This window comes from Epinephelus moara, chromosome 20 (genome assembly GCF_006386435.1).
Source record: "Epinephelus moara isolate mb chromosome 20, YSFRI_EMoa_1.0, whole genome shotgun sequence".
Lineage (NCBI taxonomy): Eukaryota > Metazoa > Chordata > Actinopteri > Perciformes > Serranidae > Epinephelus > Epinephelus moara.
The window spans coordinates 12,469,029-12,488,616 of record NC_065525.1 but is presented as its reverse complement, the minus strand read 5'-3'; the positions used below and the strand labels follow the sequence as shown (position 1 = coordinate 12,488,616).

Sequence of the window (19,588 nt, the reverse complement as noted above, 5' to 3'; positions counted from 1 at the left end):
GACTCTTTTCTACTTATACTACTCTAACAATGGCCTTTTTTTTTTTTTTTAGATAAAAGCTTATCAGCTGTAGCATTATTCCACAGTGGTCACTGGAGCCGCAGCGACTGCTGTTTAGCAAAAGTTACATAGTGTCACTTACAGTCTCGTAGCATTCTCATGTGTTTTGTAGCCAAATCACTTCACTATTAGTCCAAATGGATATTTTCTGTATTTTGAAATCATCTCATTGTAGAATTTCTCTGTCGTTGTTTCATGAAATCCTTGTTTATTTGCGTAAAGATGCTCACTTCCCCTCCACCACTTTGACCGCTTTAATTATCCAACTGACCCATGAGCCAGCTGGGTTTTATGACCCTGCTAAACATCTGCTGACTCTTCCTTCTCCATAAAAGACCATTAAAGGTACAAAATAGGAGGGAGAGACTTTTTTGGCACCCATAAGTTGTTGTGCTGAAATTTAACTGTGACCTGATCTTTAAGTCCTAAAAGTACATGAATTAAAGCAAGTTCCTCTCTCTCTCAGCACCCTGAACAACCCAGCAGACCAGATGGATGTGATCGGGGTCGGAGGGATCGACTTTGAGGACAACATCGCTCGGTTTTCCTCCAGAGGCATGACCACCTGGGTGAGTTACTCCAGGAGCACACACTCAATCACGCACACACATACACACATCATTTATCAGTTTGGGAGCAGACATCTACCCCAGAGATCTCCCCTCTGCTTTATAAGCTAGTCAACCATAATGTAAGCTGCTGATCTCTCATCCACATCCCATCAGCCATTCACACACAAGCACACACATACTCTACATAGACACACACACGCACACACACACACACAAACACACACCACTTTCTTTATCAGTCATAGCCTAGAGCAGACGTCTGCTTTGGGCTATGACTGATCTGATTAAGACTTTCTCTGATCCAGTCAGTCTCTCTGCCCACTCAACCACTCTCAGCCAGCCATGAAGAGGCCAGAAGGAGCAGACAGCACCCACTCACCCACTCAGCTCTCCAACCTGAATACATCAAACACATTTTAAAATGCAGCCTTTTTAAAAGCAGCTTTCTCTACATTTGGTCATTTTCTCCTACTTCCTACGCTTTTTCACTCACCCTCTATTTCAGTCATTTTTTTTACTTCCTGTTCAGTCCCTTCCTTTTTGTCTCTGTCTTTCTGTTTGTTGTCGTCATGTGGTAGTGGATAGTGTACATCTACCAGTCCGTTACATCACATATGCAGTCAATACCTGATGTCTGTGGGATGCCCATATTTTAAACAGCAGTAGAGCTTTGGGACAGTTGTATGGTGGCTTTAAATTGCCTCTCTGACTAGAGTGTGACTTCATGGTGTAGGCGTAATGACATGAACTGAGACATACGCTTAAGTGTGTGAATAAGTGCTATTTTAAATTTGGAATTATAGCTTTAGTTGTTGCTGTCCAGAAAACAACTTGTAGGAGGTAACGTGTATGAGGCAGTGCAGCGTTTCAGTTAAAAACAATGATACAGTTCATTCAGTACACTGATAAACTGTAGTAAATGTTATGTTTCGGTGCCTGCTGTGCATTTTGAGCTTCTTCTCAGTCTCTCTGTCAGTCTCTGTCCTTATCTCATGATCTGTATCTGTCTCCCATCTTTGCGCAGGAGCTGCCAGGTGGCTATGGCAGGGTGAAGCCTGACATCGTCACCTACGGTTCTGGTGTTCGGGGATCAGGGATGAAGGAGGGGTGTCGCTCTCTGTCTGGGACCAGTGTGGCCTCTCCTGTGGTGGCTGGTGCTGTTACTCTCTTGGCCAGGTTGGTATCATAAACTGGATTATGTTTCTATTAAGTGACCATTGAGTCCATTGAGTTTGAACTTTTTATGCTTGCTGGAAAATAAAGAATCTTAAATTGTTGGAATTTTCTTAGGGTGTTGTTCAGTTGTATGTTTATCTGTGTTCATCTGATGGGTCTTTTAGGTGTATGTAGCTACAAAGTCTTAGGTGTTAAATTGGAGCTGTGAGCTGTTATTGGTGATTCAGTGTTATTATTTTCATGCCAAGACCTCACAGCTTCAGGCTTCTAACCACTAGTAAGTTGTTAGGATTTATGCAACTGATTTGGTGGTCCTCTAGATTTTCCTCTAGTGCCTTCATCCAACTTTTTTTTTTATTTGTCCAATACTTTATTTTATGACTATATACCTGCAAAACTAATGACAGTCCCATCAACCTTAGTTGTACTTTGTGTTTTGTACTAATTGGCAGATGTTAGCATGTAACACTCTAAAGTAAGGTGGTGAGTTTAGTTAAACACTAGAGACCATCTTGCGATGGGATCACTCCAGCCGTGATTCAACGAGCAACGACTTAAAATGAAATGTGCCAAAGGTGTAAAGTGGGGGTGCTAACGGACCCTCCCTACTTCCCACTCCCCTACTTCTGGCCTCCTTTCTCTGACCACAGCCATTTTTGAACTTGCCCTTAATTTCGATCTGAACCAAGGAGTTTCGCGACTGCATTTTGCACAGTTGTCTATCTGTTGTTGTCTGTCCATTGAGTTGACAAAATCTGTCCACAGACAGACATATAAACACATGACAAAGTTCTCAAAACAGCTTCTGTGATAGTTTCAGCTACAATTAGTGTTTCCAGTACCACGTTTTGCCATGATGACACACACGCACAGACTCACGAGGTGAAAACATTACCAGCCGTCGCATCATTGTCACGGCTGCATGGTAACATTGTCATCATGAGCATGTTAGCGTGTTGTTATTAGCATTTATCTCAGAAGCACTCCTGTGCCAACGTTCAGCTTCACGGAGCTGCTGGCATGGCTGCAGAATCTTAGTCAGGTTCATTTAACAAAGGAAGCCAGATTACTTGTGTTTTCTAACAGTTTGCCCAAATACAAAAGTCCAGATGTGTGATGCTTATCAGGAACTATCTGATGAAACAATAAGTGAGTGAGATTTCGTATTTGTCTCCTGCAGGGAAATTTTTTTTCGCCCTAGCCTCCCTTCCCAGCAAAGTAAGAGAGCAGGGTCGGATACAGAGCAGCAGCCCTAAAGCTGGTAGCGACGTCATGTCTTGCATAGGGACAAGTCAGCGGGACTCATATTTGCAGTTCTCTTGTTGAAGTGATGTCTGACTAATAATTAGAAAATCCAGCTCTCTACCATCTTGTGGGGTTCCAAATATTTAAATGTCAAATATTTGAAATGTGAAGCATATATGTTTTAAATTGTATTCTGGCAATCTAGACATGACGGCATGTCTCTTGTGAGGTGGAGAGCCACTGGAAACTGTGCTGAGTAGTTTTAGATGAAGTCTGTAGCTCTCTCAGGCTCTTCTGTGGTGGCTGAAGTGATTTCACTCCAAGTGAGAGTGCCCAAGCGAGGGTGCTGTTACAGCTGACCTGTAGAGGAGTTTGGCATAAGAGGATACATGTAGGTTGATGTGGTGTGAAATTTGAAGCTGATAAATGCTGGTTGTTATTCTCAGTCTGTCAATATCCCGCCTTTACATGGTGAAAGCCGTCTTGTTTCTTAGCTGTAACCGAGCCGATTTTGTGAGCTCATATTGCTGGGTTAAACATCATACCACCCTTGCTGACAACAGGAACCTCTCCCTTCTCCCAGGAGAATGACACACACACGCACAAACACCAGCCCATCCCTCTTCTTTCCTGCAGCACTGTTCTGAATTAAAAGCTCTGGAATCTGACACCAGCAGACTCACGGATAAAAACTAACCCAGCCTGTCCCCCTCTGTCCTCCAGCACCGTTCTGAACAGAGAGCTGGTGAACCCAGCATCCATGAAGCAGGCTCTGATTGCCTCGGCCCGCAGGCTGCCGGGGGTCAACATGTTCGAGCAGGGCCACGGGAAACTAGACCTGATCAGAGCCTACCAGATCCTCAACAGCTACAGACCTCAGGCCAGGTACATGTCTCTGTGCACACAGAATCTAAATGAGCACCTGATCATGCGCAGGCATTGGACACAAATTCATTGATTCAAAAACATGTGTACACATAAAGATACACAGAGTGTGTTCTCAGTTACATTGATCTAACATGTCCATAAATGTTGTCTTGCACATGTTGGCTCTTGCACAAAGATTACATAACACTGAAGGAGATCAAGCCTGTGCTGCCACAGCCTTCTCTGTTAGGAGGAATAGGATGGGCTCAGACCAGCAGAATCGGAGTGCTCCACTAAAATCTGTCTCTTGAGTATCAAATGCTCACTGTCAGAACACTCGCAGTTAGGGTTGTAACAATCCATCGATCTGGATCAATATATGGATTCAGTGATCAACGATCCCATATCATTGATGCACAATGAAAACATCGATCCATAGCAACATCCTTAGGATAGGCTTTTTTGTATTCTGTCAGTGACAGGCAGATAGTGACAAGCGGCCAAGAAAAAGACAATGAAGATTATGTTATTTACTCTGGAATAAATCTGCAGTGTGGAGATATTTTCGATTTTGGAGAAAATTTGTGTCAACAGACAAAGCACATGCTGTATGTAAACAATGCCATTATGAGATCAGATACACAGGAGGAAACATGACATAACCTGCTTGGTTGGGCATCTTACTCTGCTGACTTCTTGCAGCAACATTAGCTTCAATGATGTTTGGCTTAAACAAACGTGCACGCAGGCTGAAATTTAGCCATGCTGTTCTGTCGGGAGATGCAGTGACTCTAACCATTGGTGAGTGAGAAAAGTAAAAATAATACTTGTGATTTGTTAAGCTGTGAGTAGAGGAAAAGGCCACTAGCCGCCACACTAATTTGTGCCATGTGCAAGTGTTGATCTCGTCTCATATCGATTGCAGGCCCCTGAATTACATAATGTATCGTGACAGACTTTGTGATATCACAAATATCGTATTACTCGTTCATATTGTGATGAAACTAGTCATTTACACCCTACTTGTCATGTGGCTCTGAAGAGTTTGCAGTTGGTTCCTTCATGAAGGACAGCAGATATAGTCAGTTCTGAATCCCAAAAGTTACAATGGATTCCAGTAGCAATCCAGAGTCACAGTAAAAACAGACATCAAAGTGGATCAATTTTGGTGAAGTGGATTCACCCACTCCTGTGGGTTTGACAAGTTTGTATTATCGTTTTAAGATCAATTGGATTATTCCACTAAAATGTTTCCTTATAATCACAGTAAGTGAAACCAGCACATTGATCTGATCTTTAAAAAATTATACTGTGACCTGTCTGTGCCCATTTTCAGACAACAAAAATTACACATCACAGTCAAAAATATTAACTGTGTATTACTGGAAACATTGGCATTGGTACTAATTATATAGTCCATCGTTTACCCTCTATTCCAGGCTTTCAAGACAAAGTTAGCAAACCATTCAAATTTAGTTATATGTACACCAGAATATTTCAGGATTTTTAAGCAATTTCATGGAAAATTGGCTTCTTAAATCACACCACAAAAGATCAAAGGGCCTCTCCCAAATCACACAGCTCAGACGTTCTGTTTCCCCCCTGAATATTTTTAAACCTGTCGGCCTTAATGGTCAGAGCAAGAATATCAGTCCACTGTGCTAACTAAAGATCTTTGGCCTCTACACAAGATGGATGTAATATGAATCAAGGCCATAGTTTTTATTAATACACTTACACTATTTGTTTTTTATTTTGGCTTTGATCAAATATTTTTCAAACTGTTTTTCTTTAAAAGATACATATTTCAGTGCACATATCTATTTCAATATTTATTGTATCGATCCATACAATTTGTTGGAAGCTATTCATCTGAACTGATTATAACTAAAACATCTTTTTGATCAGGTTTGCACATGTATGTATGAATCATTTTGTCTTAAGTTTTAAAGGGACAGTTCACCCCACAATCAAAAATACATATTCTTTTCCTCTTGCCTGTTGTGCTGTTTATCAATTTAGTGCGAGATGCCAAGTGTTGGAGATATCGGCTGTAGAGATGTCTGCCTGCTCTCCAACATAATGGAACTAGACACTTATAATGATGATAATGATAAACTTTATTTGTATAGCGCCTTTCAAAACACAGTTACAAAGTGCTGTACAATAAAACTAAACACAATTAAAACACAAGAAGAATAAAACAAGTCATAAAATGTCATCTAGTAAAAAATAAAACAAGGCCAAAGTTAAAATCAAGATAAAGAGATAAGAGCATGTATAACAGTTTCTGTATCTCTAAGAGTTAAAATAGATTTTATTCTAGTACTGTTTCTGAGTTGATAAAAGCTTGATTGCACAAGTTAAGTGACAAGTTGTTCAAAACATAAATTACTATCGAACATGACACCTTGGCTTGTTCTGCTCAGAGTGCCAAAAATACATTTGAGAATCTCAACAAATGTGTTTCTGTCCAGACATCATGACCTGATTACTCAAAATAATCCACAACAGTGTTGTGAGCATTTTTATGTAGAAATTTTTCCCTTTTTTCCCCAACCTAACTACACCTGCCAGCTGTGTACATGCTGTTTTGGATGCTTAATCTTTTTTACATTAACAAAATTCATTAGCACCAATTCAGAAATGCTGACTGGGATTTAGGGACACACTGGTGGAATCATGCCATAAAAGTAATTATGTCATAAGTTTTTCCCACAATTGTTTCAGTCCCATCCTTTTGTTTAATCCTGTTTCTGCATGTCTGGTGGGTTGTCTCAGACAGAAAGCACGTAACAGGCTTGTTTCAGCACAAACAGAATTATACAGCATCCTTTCCCGTCTTTGTCTCCTTCTAGTCTTTCTCCCAGCTACATCGACCTGACAGAATGTCCGTACATGTGGCCTTACTGCTCTCAGCCCATCTACTATGGAGGAATGCCCACCATCGTCAATGTGACTATTCTCAACGGCATGGGCGTCACAGGCAGAATTGTCGACAAGGTGACACACAAAATTACACAATTCAAGAGAAAACTTTTTTCAGTATTCTGTCAGTTAAATGCTACTCTGCAAAAAACACACTGTTTACTGAATATGACTTCCTCATGTTCTGTATGAGGAGAAGTAAAGGATGAGTTCCATACTAGACTGACCTGGGTTGCATCATGATGAACTAAAAAAACTTTCCTATAAGCCTCCTAAACATTCCTCTCTTCCTGCTCAGCCCATCTGGCAGCCCTACCTCCCTCAGAATGGCGACCACATCGATGTGGCGGTCTCGTATTCACCTGTGCTGTGGCCGTGGGCCGGCTACCTGGCTGTGTCTATCTCCGTGGCCAAGAAAGCGGCATCGTGGGAGGGGATCGCTCAAGGTCATGTGATGGTCACAGTGGCGTCGCCTGCAGAAAATGATGTGAGTCACTGCAGCGACATCTGAGCTCTGTCTTCTAAGCTGCTTTAACTTTCTTGAGAGCAGGCACATGCATATGAACTGAGCTCAAGTACCCCTTCATCGACATCCAACATGTTTCAAATGTGTTCCCTTAAACTGATTTTTAAGTGGATGTTAAATGACACCATATAGGAGCACAAGCAAATATTTACAGAACTTTTTCATACAACTGAATTGTCAACGTTCAGGTTAGTTTTGTGAAGTTTGCAGTCGCCCTTATATCAGTCTGAGTGACATAAGCTGAACCTTTTAAATGTATGTTTTTTTAAAATCAGTGCATCCCGATTCTAAATTAGTTGTGTCCTTTTGTTTGTCTCGTTAAATCATTTATCCGTCACTTTTAGCTAACTACTTTCCATGCACTCTCAGTAGCAACATGTGACTTTAGTGTGTTGCAGCTGACTCAGGTTGGTGTCTGTCTTGTGTATTTAATTACTCCTCTTTAGTTATAACCCATTCATCTTGTTGACCTTTCACCTCTTGCAGTCTGAGGTGGGCGGTGAGCTGACCTCCACAGTCAAACTGCCCATCAAGGTGAAGATTGTACCGACTCCCCCGCGCAGCAAGAGGGTGCTGTGGGACCAGTACCACAATCTGCGCTACCCACCCGGCTACTTTCCCAGAGACAACCTCCGCATGAAAAACGACCCACTGGACTGGTGCGTGTGTGTAGATGTTAACCTGATGTCTGTGGCCTTTGCCACAACACTCAGCTCGTCTCCCATCTCTGATTTGGTTGATTTTTGTAATGCTTGTGTGAATTCTCTAGATACATTACATGTTTTGACCTTAATCAACTGAAATGTGAAATGTTATTAACTGTTTGATATTTCCAGGAATGGAGACCACATCCACACTAACTTCAGGGACATGTACCAGCACCTAAGGAGTATGGGATACTTTGTCGAGGTGCTTGGAGCACCCATCACATGCTTTGATGCCAGCCAGTATGGTAAGAGCACAGAGACTAAAAACACACAACAACAGAATTTGAAGATTTCCACTTTAAAGGGAACACCACAGTTCCAGGCACTTACTGAAGCCTTTTTTTCCCAGAGTGCTGTTTGCTTATGCCGGAATTCCACTGGATGCGTGTCCATTGCGGAACGGCAGTGCTGGTTATCCACTGCGTGCTCCGCCGTCCGTCAATACCCACCGGCTGCGCTTGTGGTGCGGAACGGTGCAGCTCCGCCTGACAGCGGGAGTCATGAGGACCCACGAGATCTCGCGAATTCACGCATAATCGCATGATATAACAAGATGTATATATGATGTATTATACAGGTCATATAGTATTTTTATGGTTTTGCGCCTCCATGATTAACATCTCCTCATCCATGGTGTCAACGGGGGTGAAATGACGTCTGAAAACCTCTGACCTGTTGACTTCAGGCCTGCCTCCACCCATTATGGCGTTTTCAAGGTGTAGTGCAGGGAAATATGATCCGCCGTGAACACTATTTTGAAAATTAACCAGATATGTTATTTTGTTTCTGTGCATGACTTCCTGCCCCGCACGATCTGCGCTGTGCTGAATTGCTGCGTTGTGCTCCAGTGTCTGGCAAAAACAGAAGTCCTGCGTATCTGTTGCGGAGGGCTCCAGAGCGCCGCAGCTGTGACGGAGCCGGAATGTAGCACAGCCGCAGCCGATGGAAGCACACACATTGACTAGAATTGAAACGTATCGGCTCCGCTGCCATTCCGGAGCGCAGACACAACCCACATGCATCTGGTGGAATTTGGGGGTTATAGTGAAGCAAAGGATAACAAGCTAATGGGTTGTTTGCTGCTGTGTCTCTGCAGGCACGTTGCTGATGGTGGACAGCGAGGAGGAGTATTTCCCTGAAGAGATCACCAAGCTGAGGCGAGACATCGACAATGGCCTGTCGCTCATTATCTTCAGTGACTGGTACAACACCTCAGTCATGAGGAAGGTCAAGTTTTACGATGAAAACACCAGGTATTTACCTTTCTTTGACTCTTCACTCCTGCTGATTATCAATAGCATATCAAAAACACCAGCTCATGTTAAAGGCCACTAAACCCTTAGTTCTTAGGCCATGTGAGAGGGGTTCCTACATACACTAAAAATTTCTGGTAAAATGAGAACAGTTTTACATTAAAGATTTCTGTGTATGTGTCATGCTCTTCTCTCTGTTAAAGAGAAATAGATTTCACATTTCAAACCAAGTTGTCAGGGATTTCAGTTAAGTCAGCATATGCAATGCTAAAATTCTTGATCAGGATGCGTTATTGATTGGATGCAATTTTGATGCATTTCTTGGCACCATGACTAATGCAGGAAAAAGAAATGACTGAAAAAGATTCATTGCATGACTTGATTTTTACTGTATTTTCCCTGGCCTTTTGGAGCAATGAGTTGTTCTTGTCTAATTTCTTTCAGAAAACATGTATATTGCAAATCTCAGGTGATTAATAAAAGCCCCTAGTGTGTATCTTTACCATTTAACATTCATGACTAGATAAGCAACAATCAAAGTAAAAAAACTTGAGATATAATTTTTTGAAAGGGTACTCCACCCATGTAGCATTGCACTCCGAAAACATTGTCTCACAATGGCTAAAAAAACTGATCAGAATCGATGTAGCAGTTTGAGATATCCAACCTGCATTACCCACAATGCAACTCACAATGTCAACAGTCCAGACAAATGGTGCTTCTCAAAGTCAAGGAAGGATCCTTAAATGGCTGAATTTTGAGGACTCTACATCATTGAATCCTGCCGAAGAACTGTTTGAATGTCAAGAATCCTTCCGATTTTTTGAAGGGGCCGAGTCCGTCTTTCAAGGATGCGTGTGTGTATCCTCAGCAGACATGAAGTACTCACAATTCTTGCACACAGTTTGCCAAAATTGAAGGCAACACCTCTTCAGTCACGAACACATGGACACTGGCTCGCCTGTTACAGTATGTGTTCACCAAATGCTAGGAAGGAGTCTTGCTTAGTCTCTGTAGGACCCACCTTGGAAGGACCTGTCCTACCAAGGAAGCATCCTTGACTTTGCTAGTAGTGGCTAATGTAGTCTGAGTGGGCGGAAGTTCGCTGTATAGATCAGCCTCTCATTGGGCGGAACAAGCCACCCGCTGAAGTCCCGCCCTACCACCTCCGGTTGTGTAGCAGTTTTCAACACGTCCTTTACTAACTTTTGTGGTGTTTGATCTTGCGGGGATGTAGCCATTTTTCTGCCATGGTTCGCGTCCTGTAGGCAATATTTTTGTGGGCGTGTTACACCAAAACCTGTTTCCCCCTGGCAATATTTTTGCAAGCGCACTGTTGCTGTGGCACCGCCCAGAACAGCTGTGATTGGTTGAAATAAATACAAGCAGCCGGGGCGTTTTTTTCTCCAATCTCAAAGTGAGAGTCGGCCCAGCCAGACCTTTCTTTTCTTGAGAAAGGTCTGGTGAGCGAGACTATGGCTAATGTAGCCTCAGCCTGAAGTAGAGATGAGGAGTGAGCTACAGAGATCACGTCTTTCTAATACCACACCAAGGGGTTTCGTCTGGGTTTGAAAAGTGAAGCCAATATGAATGCAGGTTTAAGGCATACAATACAGATGCCTTAAACCTGACAGTGACATTGAGACAATTTATCAATCTTCATGCAGCTCCCCCCAGAGCCACAAAACACTTATTCAACTTTTTTTTACATGTGCAGGAGCACTTTCTGAGACCTGTTAACAGATGTTGATGTGTAAAATCAGCAGCGTTCTCCTTTCTTAGCACTCTAAAACTAAGCTAATGTGTGTCATCATGATAGTGATGTTGTGGCCCCGTCAGATTTGAGTGATTTTGACCTACAAACCCACCAACTGTTAATCAAATAATGATTCACATCCTGATTGGTGGACAGACACCAGCTGAACCTCGTCCCAGCAAGAAGAGCACAGATAAAGACACAGATTAAGACACAAAGTACTGATAATCATGTGAAATAATCAAAACCATAGAAGCTTCGGCTGAAAATAATATGTTCTTGCAGGACCTCATCACTGATAGTGATGATCTCTCAATCAACAAGCTGATCAGAAAAAAACGTTTTAGGGCTTTTTAAAACGTATTCTCTAAATGGCAGATATAAGATACTTTTGGCACACATTGGCACCGACTCGTATGGTACCAGGGCTAAAATGCAGCCTCAGCAATTACAGACAAATTCAATAAGTCTTGCAGAGTGTTTCTGATTAATTGTGTTTCTATAGAATGAGTTGTAGAAACTTAAACTATATTGTTGTGCACCAGTGCTCTAAACTCCTCTCTGACTGTAATTACTCTTATTTGGGAGGCTCTCTGTGTCTCTTTCTTCACAGTGATCAATGTGTCCTCTTCTTCCATTATGAGACAGTTCAATGATTAAACAGCTCCTTAAGCTCCTGCTTTCACCAGCAGCTTTATCATGTTATAATGATAGCAAGATAAACTGCGTTGTGTAGTTAAAAGCCTGCTGTATCACAGTTTCTGTCCGACACTGCAGTGTTGGACTCCACTTATGTCTCCCCGCTCTGTAATAGATGCAATATATCACAACTCTTCACATTCAGAGCTCCTCATGCATAGCTAAAAATTACTCATGGCTCCACACTGCTCCATTCATATTCTGCCCAAGCTGTTACACAATATCCACAGGATTAAAAGTCTTAAACACCGTTAAATATATCTTTATGGCTTCAAAATGTTATGCTGAGTAATTCAGTTTAAATTGGATGGCGTTCATTTGAGATGTGTTCATTCACTGCTGCCTTTTCTGGACAAATCAACCCTGATACAGAAATCTGAATTAGGAGATCAGCTTTATCGCTACATAAACACACTACCATTGTAAAGTTATTTTCCTTATTGTTGTCTTATAAGTTTCCATATTGTTATTCCTTAAAACCCATAGTTATTTTGAGCCAGGTTTTGTTATAGGTTATGGCATTTTATTTTTGTGAAAATTACTTTTTTTTCCATGTTTATTTCCCTTTAAGGGACAGTTCAACCCAAGATTTTTGAAACGTTTCTCTTCAGAAATTATGACCTGGTTACTCAAGATGATCCACAGACCCTGTTGTGAGCAGTTTCATGTAGGAGCTATTTTCTTAGTACCGAACTACACCTGCCACCTGCAAGAAGAAAGCATGCATCTACTCATGGACGAGAGGCTCGTCCTTGTGACAGCATGAAATGTAAGCATTAATGGTGTCCTCCTCAGCTGAGCTGTAGAGCTTGTTGAGTGGTGCTAGGTGAGCTAGTGGTAGATGCACACTTCCTTCTGCACAGTGATACGGTTGGTGGGTGTAGTTTGGTAGAAATATAAATAGTTCTGATGTGAAACTGCTCACAACAAGGTCTGTAGATTATCTTGAGTAACCAGGTGATGCTTTCTGGAAAGAGACATTGCTGTTGAGTTTTTCAAATGTATTTTTTGGGCGCTTTGAGCACCACAAGCCAAGTGCCATCTAGTTCCATTATATTGGAGAGAAGGCAGATATATCTCCAGCCAATACCATCAACACTCGTCAACTCACACCAAACAATCTAGATAGATAAGAAGCACTACAGGTAAGAGGAAAAATATGTATTTTGAATTTAGGGTGAACTGTCCCTTTGATCAATCCTCTGTTTGTGGTACATGTCAAATTAAAAGTACTGCTTTTCTCTGACTTCTCCTTTGCAATAGTGGTTGATTTCTTGATTTTAACAGATTTGTCTTTATGAATAGTTAAAGTGATGGTTTTCCTGATGTAACCTGCAGGCAGTGGTGGATGCCAGACACAGGGGGCGCTAACGTACCAGCTCTGAATGACCTGATATCAGTGTGGGGGATGGCTTTCAGTGACGGGCTGTATGAAGGAGACTTCACTTTGGCCGATCATGACAGTAAGACACACACACACATCTTTTTCTGACGGCATTATTCCTCTGGTCACCCTTAGTGTTGTTTGACTCACACAGTTTTTTGAAAATGAAACTATATTCTCTCTTTTGCTCAGTGTACTATGCCTCAGGCTGCAGCATCGCCCGTTTCCCAGAGGATGGAATAGTGATTGCCAAGAACCTAAAGGACCAAGGTACCAGCTCCCCCTCTTAAAGTATTGAACCCAGTTTAGTGTAGTGCAGTGCTGGCAGGCAGCCAAGCAGGCTGACAGAGAACTTTTTAATCTGTGTGTCTTTAGATTAGATGTAACACCACAGTTTGTTCATGTTTGTGTGTGTGTGTGTTTCACAGGTCTGGAAGTGTTAAAGCAGGAGACAGCTGTAGTGGAGGGGGTTCCCATCCTCGGACTGTACCAAACACCGTCTGACGGGGGAGGTCGCATTGCTCTGTACGGTGATTCCAACTGTATAGACGACAGCCACAGACAGAAAGGTAACGTCTTCATACTGTGCGATGATGTGTGTAATGCTTTTTCACGTTTTACCCACAAGAAGGGGCACAACTGAAGTGATTATATAAGTGATATTTGTGTCTGATTTTTCAGACTGTTTCTGGCTGCTAGATGCTCTCCTTCAGTACACTTCGTACAGTATGACCCCTCCCAGCCTCAGCCACTCCCACAGCAGGGTAGCACCACCCACAGGCACAGAGCGTCCACTGCCACAGAGACTGGAAGGTGAGGAAGGAAATTACACAAGACATTAACAGACATGATGATGTGTTTGTTTTTAGCATCTGAAATAGGGGTGGATGACGTATCTATTATACTTGATATACTGGGGCTTGCTCACATGGGATGTATAAAATGACTATCGAGAACATTTAGAATAAATTGTTTTGTCCATTTTTTTAAGCCATCAGCACAGACATGATTCGTCACATACGCTATCAGTCCATCCATACCTTTCACTCCAGGGCAAAACTGTAAGAGTGGGCGAGGCTTGTGTTTTTGTATCTGCAAGGGTTGAGACCGTGACTATTCAGTTGCAATTTGCAACCATGGAGCACCAGAGCGACTTTCAAATATTAATATGTGAACTAGAGAGCTTTTAGTTTGTTTCCCGCTCACATTGAATAAAACCTCACATTTAACAGCACCACTGTAACTTTAACTTTCTGCTAACTGCGAACATGTTACTGTGAGTTGCAACCTTCAAGTTCACAGCAAAAACAGCCATGCTTCTGGCCCGAAATAAGCTGGGTGCTTCAAAATAAAAGTAGCAGTTATTCCACTTAAATTTATTGTATCATTACTTTTATAATAATAGTACTAAATTTTACTGTAGTGTAGTGGTTAGCACTCGTCTCCCATGCGGAAGGTCCAGGGTTTGAATCCTGCTGGGGTCGACGTCAGCAAAGGCATGTCGTAAGAGGTTCCCACTGCCGAATTGAACGGGATCAGAGATATCGAGATATATATTGTTTATCGCGATATAGCCACAGCCCAGCTCTAATCTGAAATATTGTATTTTGTTTTTGGTCCTTGTTATTGTGTCTTTCTGCAAAGCAGTTTGTGAACCCTGCTTCAAAATTACAGCTGTTAAGATTATAATTATTCAGATATATTCTTTCCTTTACTTCAGGCAACCATCTTTACCGCTACTCCAAAGTTCTTGAAGCTCACCTGGGAGACCCTAAGCCCCGCCCACTGCCAGCCTGCCCCCACCTGTCTTGGGCAAAGCCACAGCCACTCAACGAGACGGCACCCAGGTATGTTGAATGAAACACTAATCTTTTAATTCAGCCTATATTTGTCATGCTAAATCATTTAATTTGCATAACTCCTCTTAGACAGCAGCTGTCAAACATGCGTCAGTGTTGTGACGTCTTTTCCTCAGATCTGTGGGGATGAAAATTAAATGTATGTAGCGCTTATTGAATGGTATTTCCTGCCAACGTCCAGGTGCTATGTTTCCCAACACATCTGAAAGAGATTATATTGAGTTATGTTGTTTGTGCTCTCTGCCGTAGTCAACATTTTAGTTTGTTTTCTTTGAGTCACAGCACTACAGAGAGGAAGAGATGTCTCTCAGTAGGCGGCCAACTCAGTTTCGGTGTCACAGTACTTTGAATGAGAGCTAAGTGCTCAGCAACAGTCTTTTTTTCCAACCTGTCAACAGAGTGAATCAGTGTAAAAACAAATCTAACTCGTGTATCAAGACCTTCTCAGCTCTCGACATGAACATACTGCAGCTGGAGGTGATATCAGTAGCTGAGATCACTGGTGGAGGTACAGCCGGTGCATTTTTGATCAGCCTCACCTTTTCTGTCCCACTGCGGCCAGCTTTACACACACTGCGACTGGTCTGTCTGCCAGAACATACCGCTGTGAAAGAAGAAGCTAAAGTCCCTTCTTGGCAGCATTTTTTTTCTAACCCGTCAACAGAGTGAATCAAAGTAAAAGAGAATCAAACACATAAAGTAAAGCTTCAGTTTTGTGACAGACGCATGCATGCACACACACGTTACACTTTATACATGAGAATCTGTCTCACCCTCCCTCTCTCCTTGTTTCTGTCTCTCCCTGTGATGTTCTCAGTAACCTGTGGAAGCACCAGAAGCTTCTCTCAGTGGATCTGGACAAAGTGGCTCTACCTAATGTGAGGGCTTACCGTCCCCAGGTCAGACCTCTGTCTCCTGGGGAGAGTGGGGCCTGGGACATCCCTGGAGGTAACACACCCTTTAAAGCTGTTTCCTTAAGCATACTGACTTGGGATAAGTTTTAACACTGTATTTCCTTTTGATTTTGGAGTTTTGTGCACAGTTTAAAACCTGTTTCAAACGTAAAGAGACAGTTGACCCAAAAAAAACCTGTACCTGTAGTGCTGTCTATCAATCTAGATTATTGTGGTGAGTTGCCAAGTTTTGGAGAGATTGGCTGTAGAAAGATCTGTCTTCTCTCCAGTGTAATTGAACTAGATGGCACTCAGCTTGTGGTGCCAAAAAATACATTTGAAAATTTCAACAGAAATGTCTCTTTGCAGAAGTCGTGACCTGGTTACTCAAGATAATCAACAGACCTTGTTCTGAGCAGTTTCATGTAGGAACTTGTCACCACACAGAAAGTAGCGTGCATCTGCTGCTAGCTCACATAGCACCACTGAGCTAGCCAACGTTACAGCTCAGCCGAGGAGGACGCCATTGATGTTTACATCTTATGCTGTCATAAATACAAGCCTCTCGTCCATGAGTAGATGTGTCCTTCTGCGCCGTGATACGGTTGGAGGGTGTAGTTTGGTAGAAAGAAAATAGTTCCTACATGAAACTGCTCACAACAAGGTCTGTGAATTATACTTAGTAACCAGGCCATGATTTCTGCAAGAGACATGTACAACATACAAATGTATTTTACAAGCCAAGTACCATCTAGTTACATAAAAGGAGTGACCGCAAGTGTGTAGAGATGTTAGAGGTGGTTATTGACCTGTGACTTTATCCCCTTAGGGATAATGCCTGGCAGATACAACCAAGAAGTGGGCCAGACCATCCCCGTGTTCGCCTTCCTGGGAGCAATGGTCGTCCTGTCCTTTTTCGTGGTCCAGCTCACAAAGGCCAAGAGCAAACCCAAGCGCAGGAAACCTCGCATTAAACGGCCCACGTACCTCCAGCAGCAGCAACAGACGACAAGTGGGAAAAACCCCACAGTTTGACTGGGACCGTAACTCTGACCTGCTGCTGGAGGGCTGGCTTCACCTCCAAAACTGACGCGCTGTTAAACGGACAACTTGTGTTGAGCAGCAACAGTGGAGGTGTGGAATTACACGGAGTCTAATGAACCGCTTAAACTCAAGCCTGCCGGACGTAAACGTACTGCGACTCCAGGCGTCTCTTGGATGCCGATACAGTTTTTGTGCCTCTTGTCTGTTGAAGGCTGTCCGTGGGTGTTTGTGTGTGTTTGTTGACTAATGAACAGTATTAGACAGTGTCACACATGTAAAACACACAGTATACAGCTGGCCCTAAAAATGCCTGTTTGAGACAGACGTGTTGTCTACATTTCCCACTCTCTTCTTTGACCAAACTGTTTCTTTATGAATGAGATGTGTCTGACTTTTATATTTATTGAATTTGTTCGTACCCTAACACACACAGAAGTACAAGAGATTACACACTCATATATGATACATACTGTATGCACTTTAAGAATAAAGCGGTTGGCATACACACGGACAGAAACACGCCACACAATCATGCAGACATTTACAACATGAGGACCTTTGGATGATCAAGTTGTCTTCTCCTCTGTCACCATCCACTGTTTTGTACGTCCTGCCCATATCTGTTTAAAATCACTGTCTTTTCATTGTTTTTATATTTTATATGATGAATGAACTCTGGCCAGGCATTCTGTTGATATCCTCCTCCATGATGTCATGTTCAACAAAGTAGCATCGACATACTTGTTCAAATATATCTCATCAATTAAAAAGCATTATCAAAGTGATCTGCTTGGTTATTCTCCGTGATTTTCTAAATGTATTGTTACTGTGGCTGCTTCTGAAGTCATGTCTAATTTATCTCTCTGTTCAAGTGATGATTTCTGTCATTCAGACACACAATCAGCTACAACCTTTAAAAACCACTGATGGCTAACATGAATAACATTAATTATCTTGTTCCAATGCAGTGTTCTGCAAGGAAACTTTGGGTCCTTGCATTCAAGTGGATTCCACTTGACACACACCACCCACCCAAACACTGTTGCAGACCTTGCCTGAGCCCAGACCTTTGAATCCGCCCACTCAACTAAGTTTGAGTCGACTTATTGGTCTGGCATTGTGAAATTAAACAGCTGTTTCTTCGTTAGAATAAAAAACAACCAATGAGTGCCGTGGTGGGACTCAATCAGCCAATCAGCACTGTGGGCGGTCATGCTGTAGTCTAGCGCTGTGCTGGAACTCATGAGGAGTAGTAATGACAACTGTGAGTGCTGTAGACAAGATAGACACCGCTATGAAGGCTGTTCTTTATCGACATGTTTTCTCATTATCATCCGATGTTGTAGTTTAGCTCTGCCCCACTTTTAAAATCAGAACAGTTATGTTGGCATGGCTACGCATCACCTTGGAGATAAAATGACTCATGAATGGTTACAAAAATTGGACCACCTCCTCCCCCAGAGAAATCGGTCAGAATGGAGGCAATGTCAGACTGAAGATGGAAACGGAGTGTAGCTAGTTGACAATTCTGTCTGATACCAGGCAATTGCAGACCAAGTGGCGCTCTTCAATAACAGTGGTCCCCCCAGCAGGACAATGCGCCATGCCACACCGTAAAAACTGCTTAGGAATAGCCCATGGAACAACAGACCTGGCCTCCAAACTGCAGATCTCAATGCAAGAGTCTCCATGTGACGTTCAGTTACCCTAACTCACAACCTACAGGACTCAAAGGATCGGCTGTAACATCCTGGTGCCAGGCCACAGGAAATCCCTTTATGTCCTGGGTCCATGCCTCGACATGTCAGAGCCAAGTCCGCTCCAGGGATTGGATTTAGCTCTGGGGCACATGCATGTCCCACCATTGCTCGCCTCGCATCCCACAGGACTCAAAGCATCCAACACCAATGGCTTCGAGCCAAACACCATAGGATACACCCAGAGCCTGTCCGTGCCTCGACAGGTCAGAGCCAAGTTTGATCCAAGGAGGCCCCACTGTGGAACAGATTTGGCTCTGGGGGAACCAACACATCCAATGGATACTAGATAGGATTGGGATCAGGTTGACGTCTTGAGCTCTTAGTCACGTTCCTCAGACATTTTCTGAACAGTTTTTGTAGTTTTCATGGCACGCTGACCTGCTGCCACTACTGCTGGGGAATGCCGTTGCTGTGAGGGTCTTACTTGATCTGCAAAGGTGTTTGGGTGGGTGAAGCATGTCAAGTGGCATGTACAAGAGTGTTAGGACCCAAGGTTTCCCAACAGAGTATTGCATTGTAACAGGATGATCGATGATATTCACTTCACTTCACCTGTCAGTGGTTTTAATGTTGTGGTTGATCGGTGTATGTCTGGCTTTATTCAGACATGAAAGGACCATTACAGGAAGACTTAAGATGCTCACACAATATTTGAATGTTGTGTGAGAGTTACACAATGTATTACAGTAGTTGTTATAAGGTGAATAAATGTGATTTTTACCTCAGTATTTAACTTAGTGCTGCTGCAGCCTTTACATCACTGTGAAAGCATTCAGACCAGACTTGTACCATGCTGAAAGTGATGTAAAAATGGTACTGGGTCTGACCTAGTGCATGCCGGAAAGTATACCAGTATATT

At 42.6% G+C, this 19,588-nt stretch overlaps 1 protein-coding gene across 1 annotated transcript in view; it reads left to right on the top strand.

Annotated features, from left to right (window-relative positions):
• Positions 1 to 17,754, top strand: part of mbtps1 (membrane-bound transcription factor peptidase, site 1) — a 34,060-nt gene extending 16,306 nt beyond the window's left edge. The window contains exons 9-23 of the mRNA XM_050074053.1: positions 527 to 629; positions 1,657 to 1,808; positions 3,777 to 3,938; positions 6,779 to 6,923; positions 7,147 to 7,335; positions 7,861 to 8,033; positions 8,211 to 8,326; positions 9,178 to 9,334; positions 13,128 to 13,252; positions 13,366 to 13,443; positions 13,602 to 13,742; positions 13,855 to 13,986; positions 14,894 to 15,020; positions 15,850 to 15,980; positions 16,755 to 17,754. Of these exons, the coding sequence (XP_049930010.1) occupies positions 527 to 629; positions 1,657 to 1,808; positions 3,777 to 3,938; positions 6,779 to 6,923; positions 7,147 to 7,335; positions 7,861 to 8,033; positions 8,211 to 8,326; positions 9,178 to 9,334; positions 13,128 to 13,252; positions 13,366 to 13,443; positions 13,602 to 13,742; positions 13,855 to 13,986; positions 14,894 to 15,020; positions 15,850 to 15,980; positions 16,755 to 16,960 (2,137 nt within the window). The 3' untranslated portion in view covers positions 16,961 to 17,754. The remainder of the gene's footprint in view (positions 1 to 526; positions 630 to 1,656; positions 1,809 to 3,776; positions 3,939 to 6,778; positions 6,924 to 7,146; positions 7,336 to 7,860; positions 8,034 to 8,210; positions 8,327 to 9,177; positions 9,335 to 13,127; positions 13,253 to 13,365; positions 13,444 to 13,601; positions 13,743 to 13,854; positions 13,987 to 14,893; positions 15,021 to 15,849; positions 15,981 to 16,754) is intronic.
• The last annotated feature ends 1,834 nt before the right edge of the window (positions 17,755 to 19,588 follow it).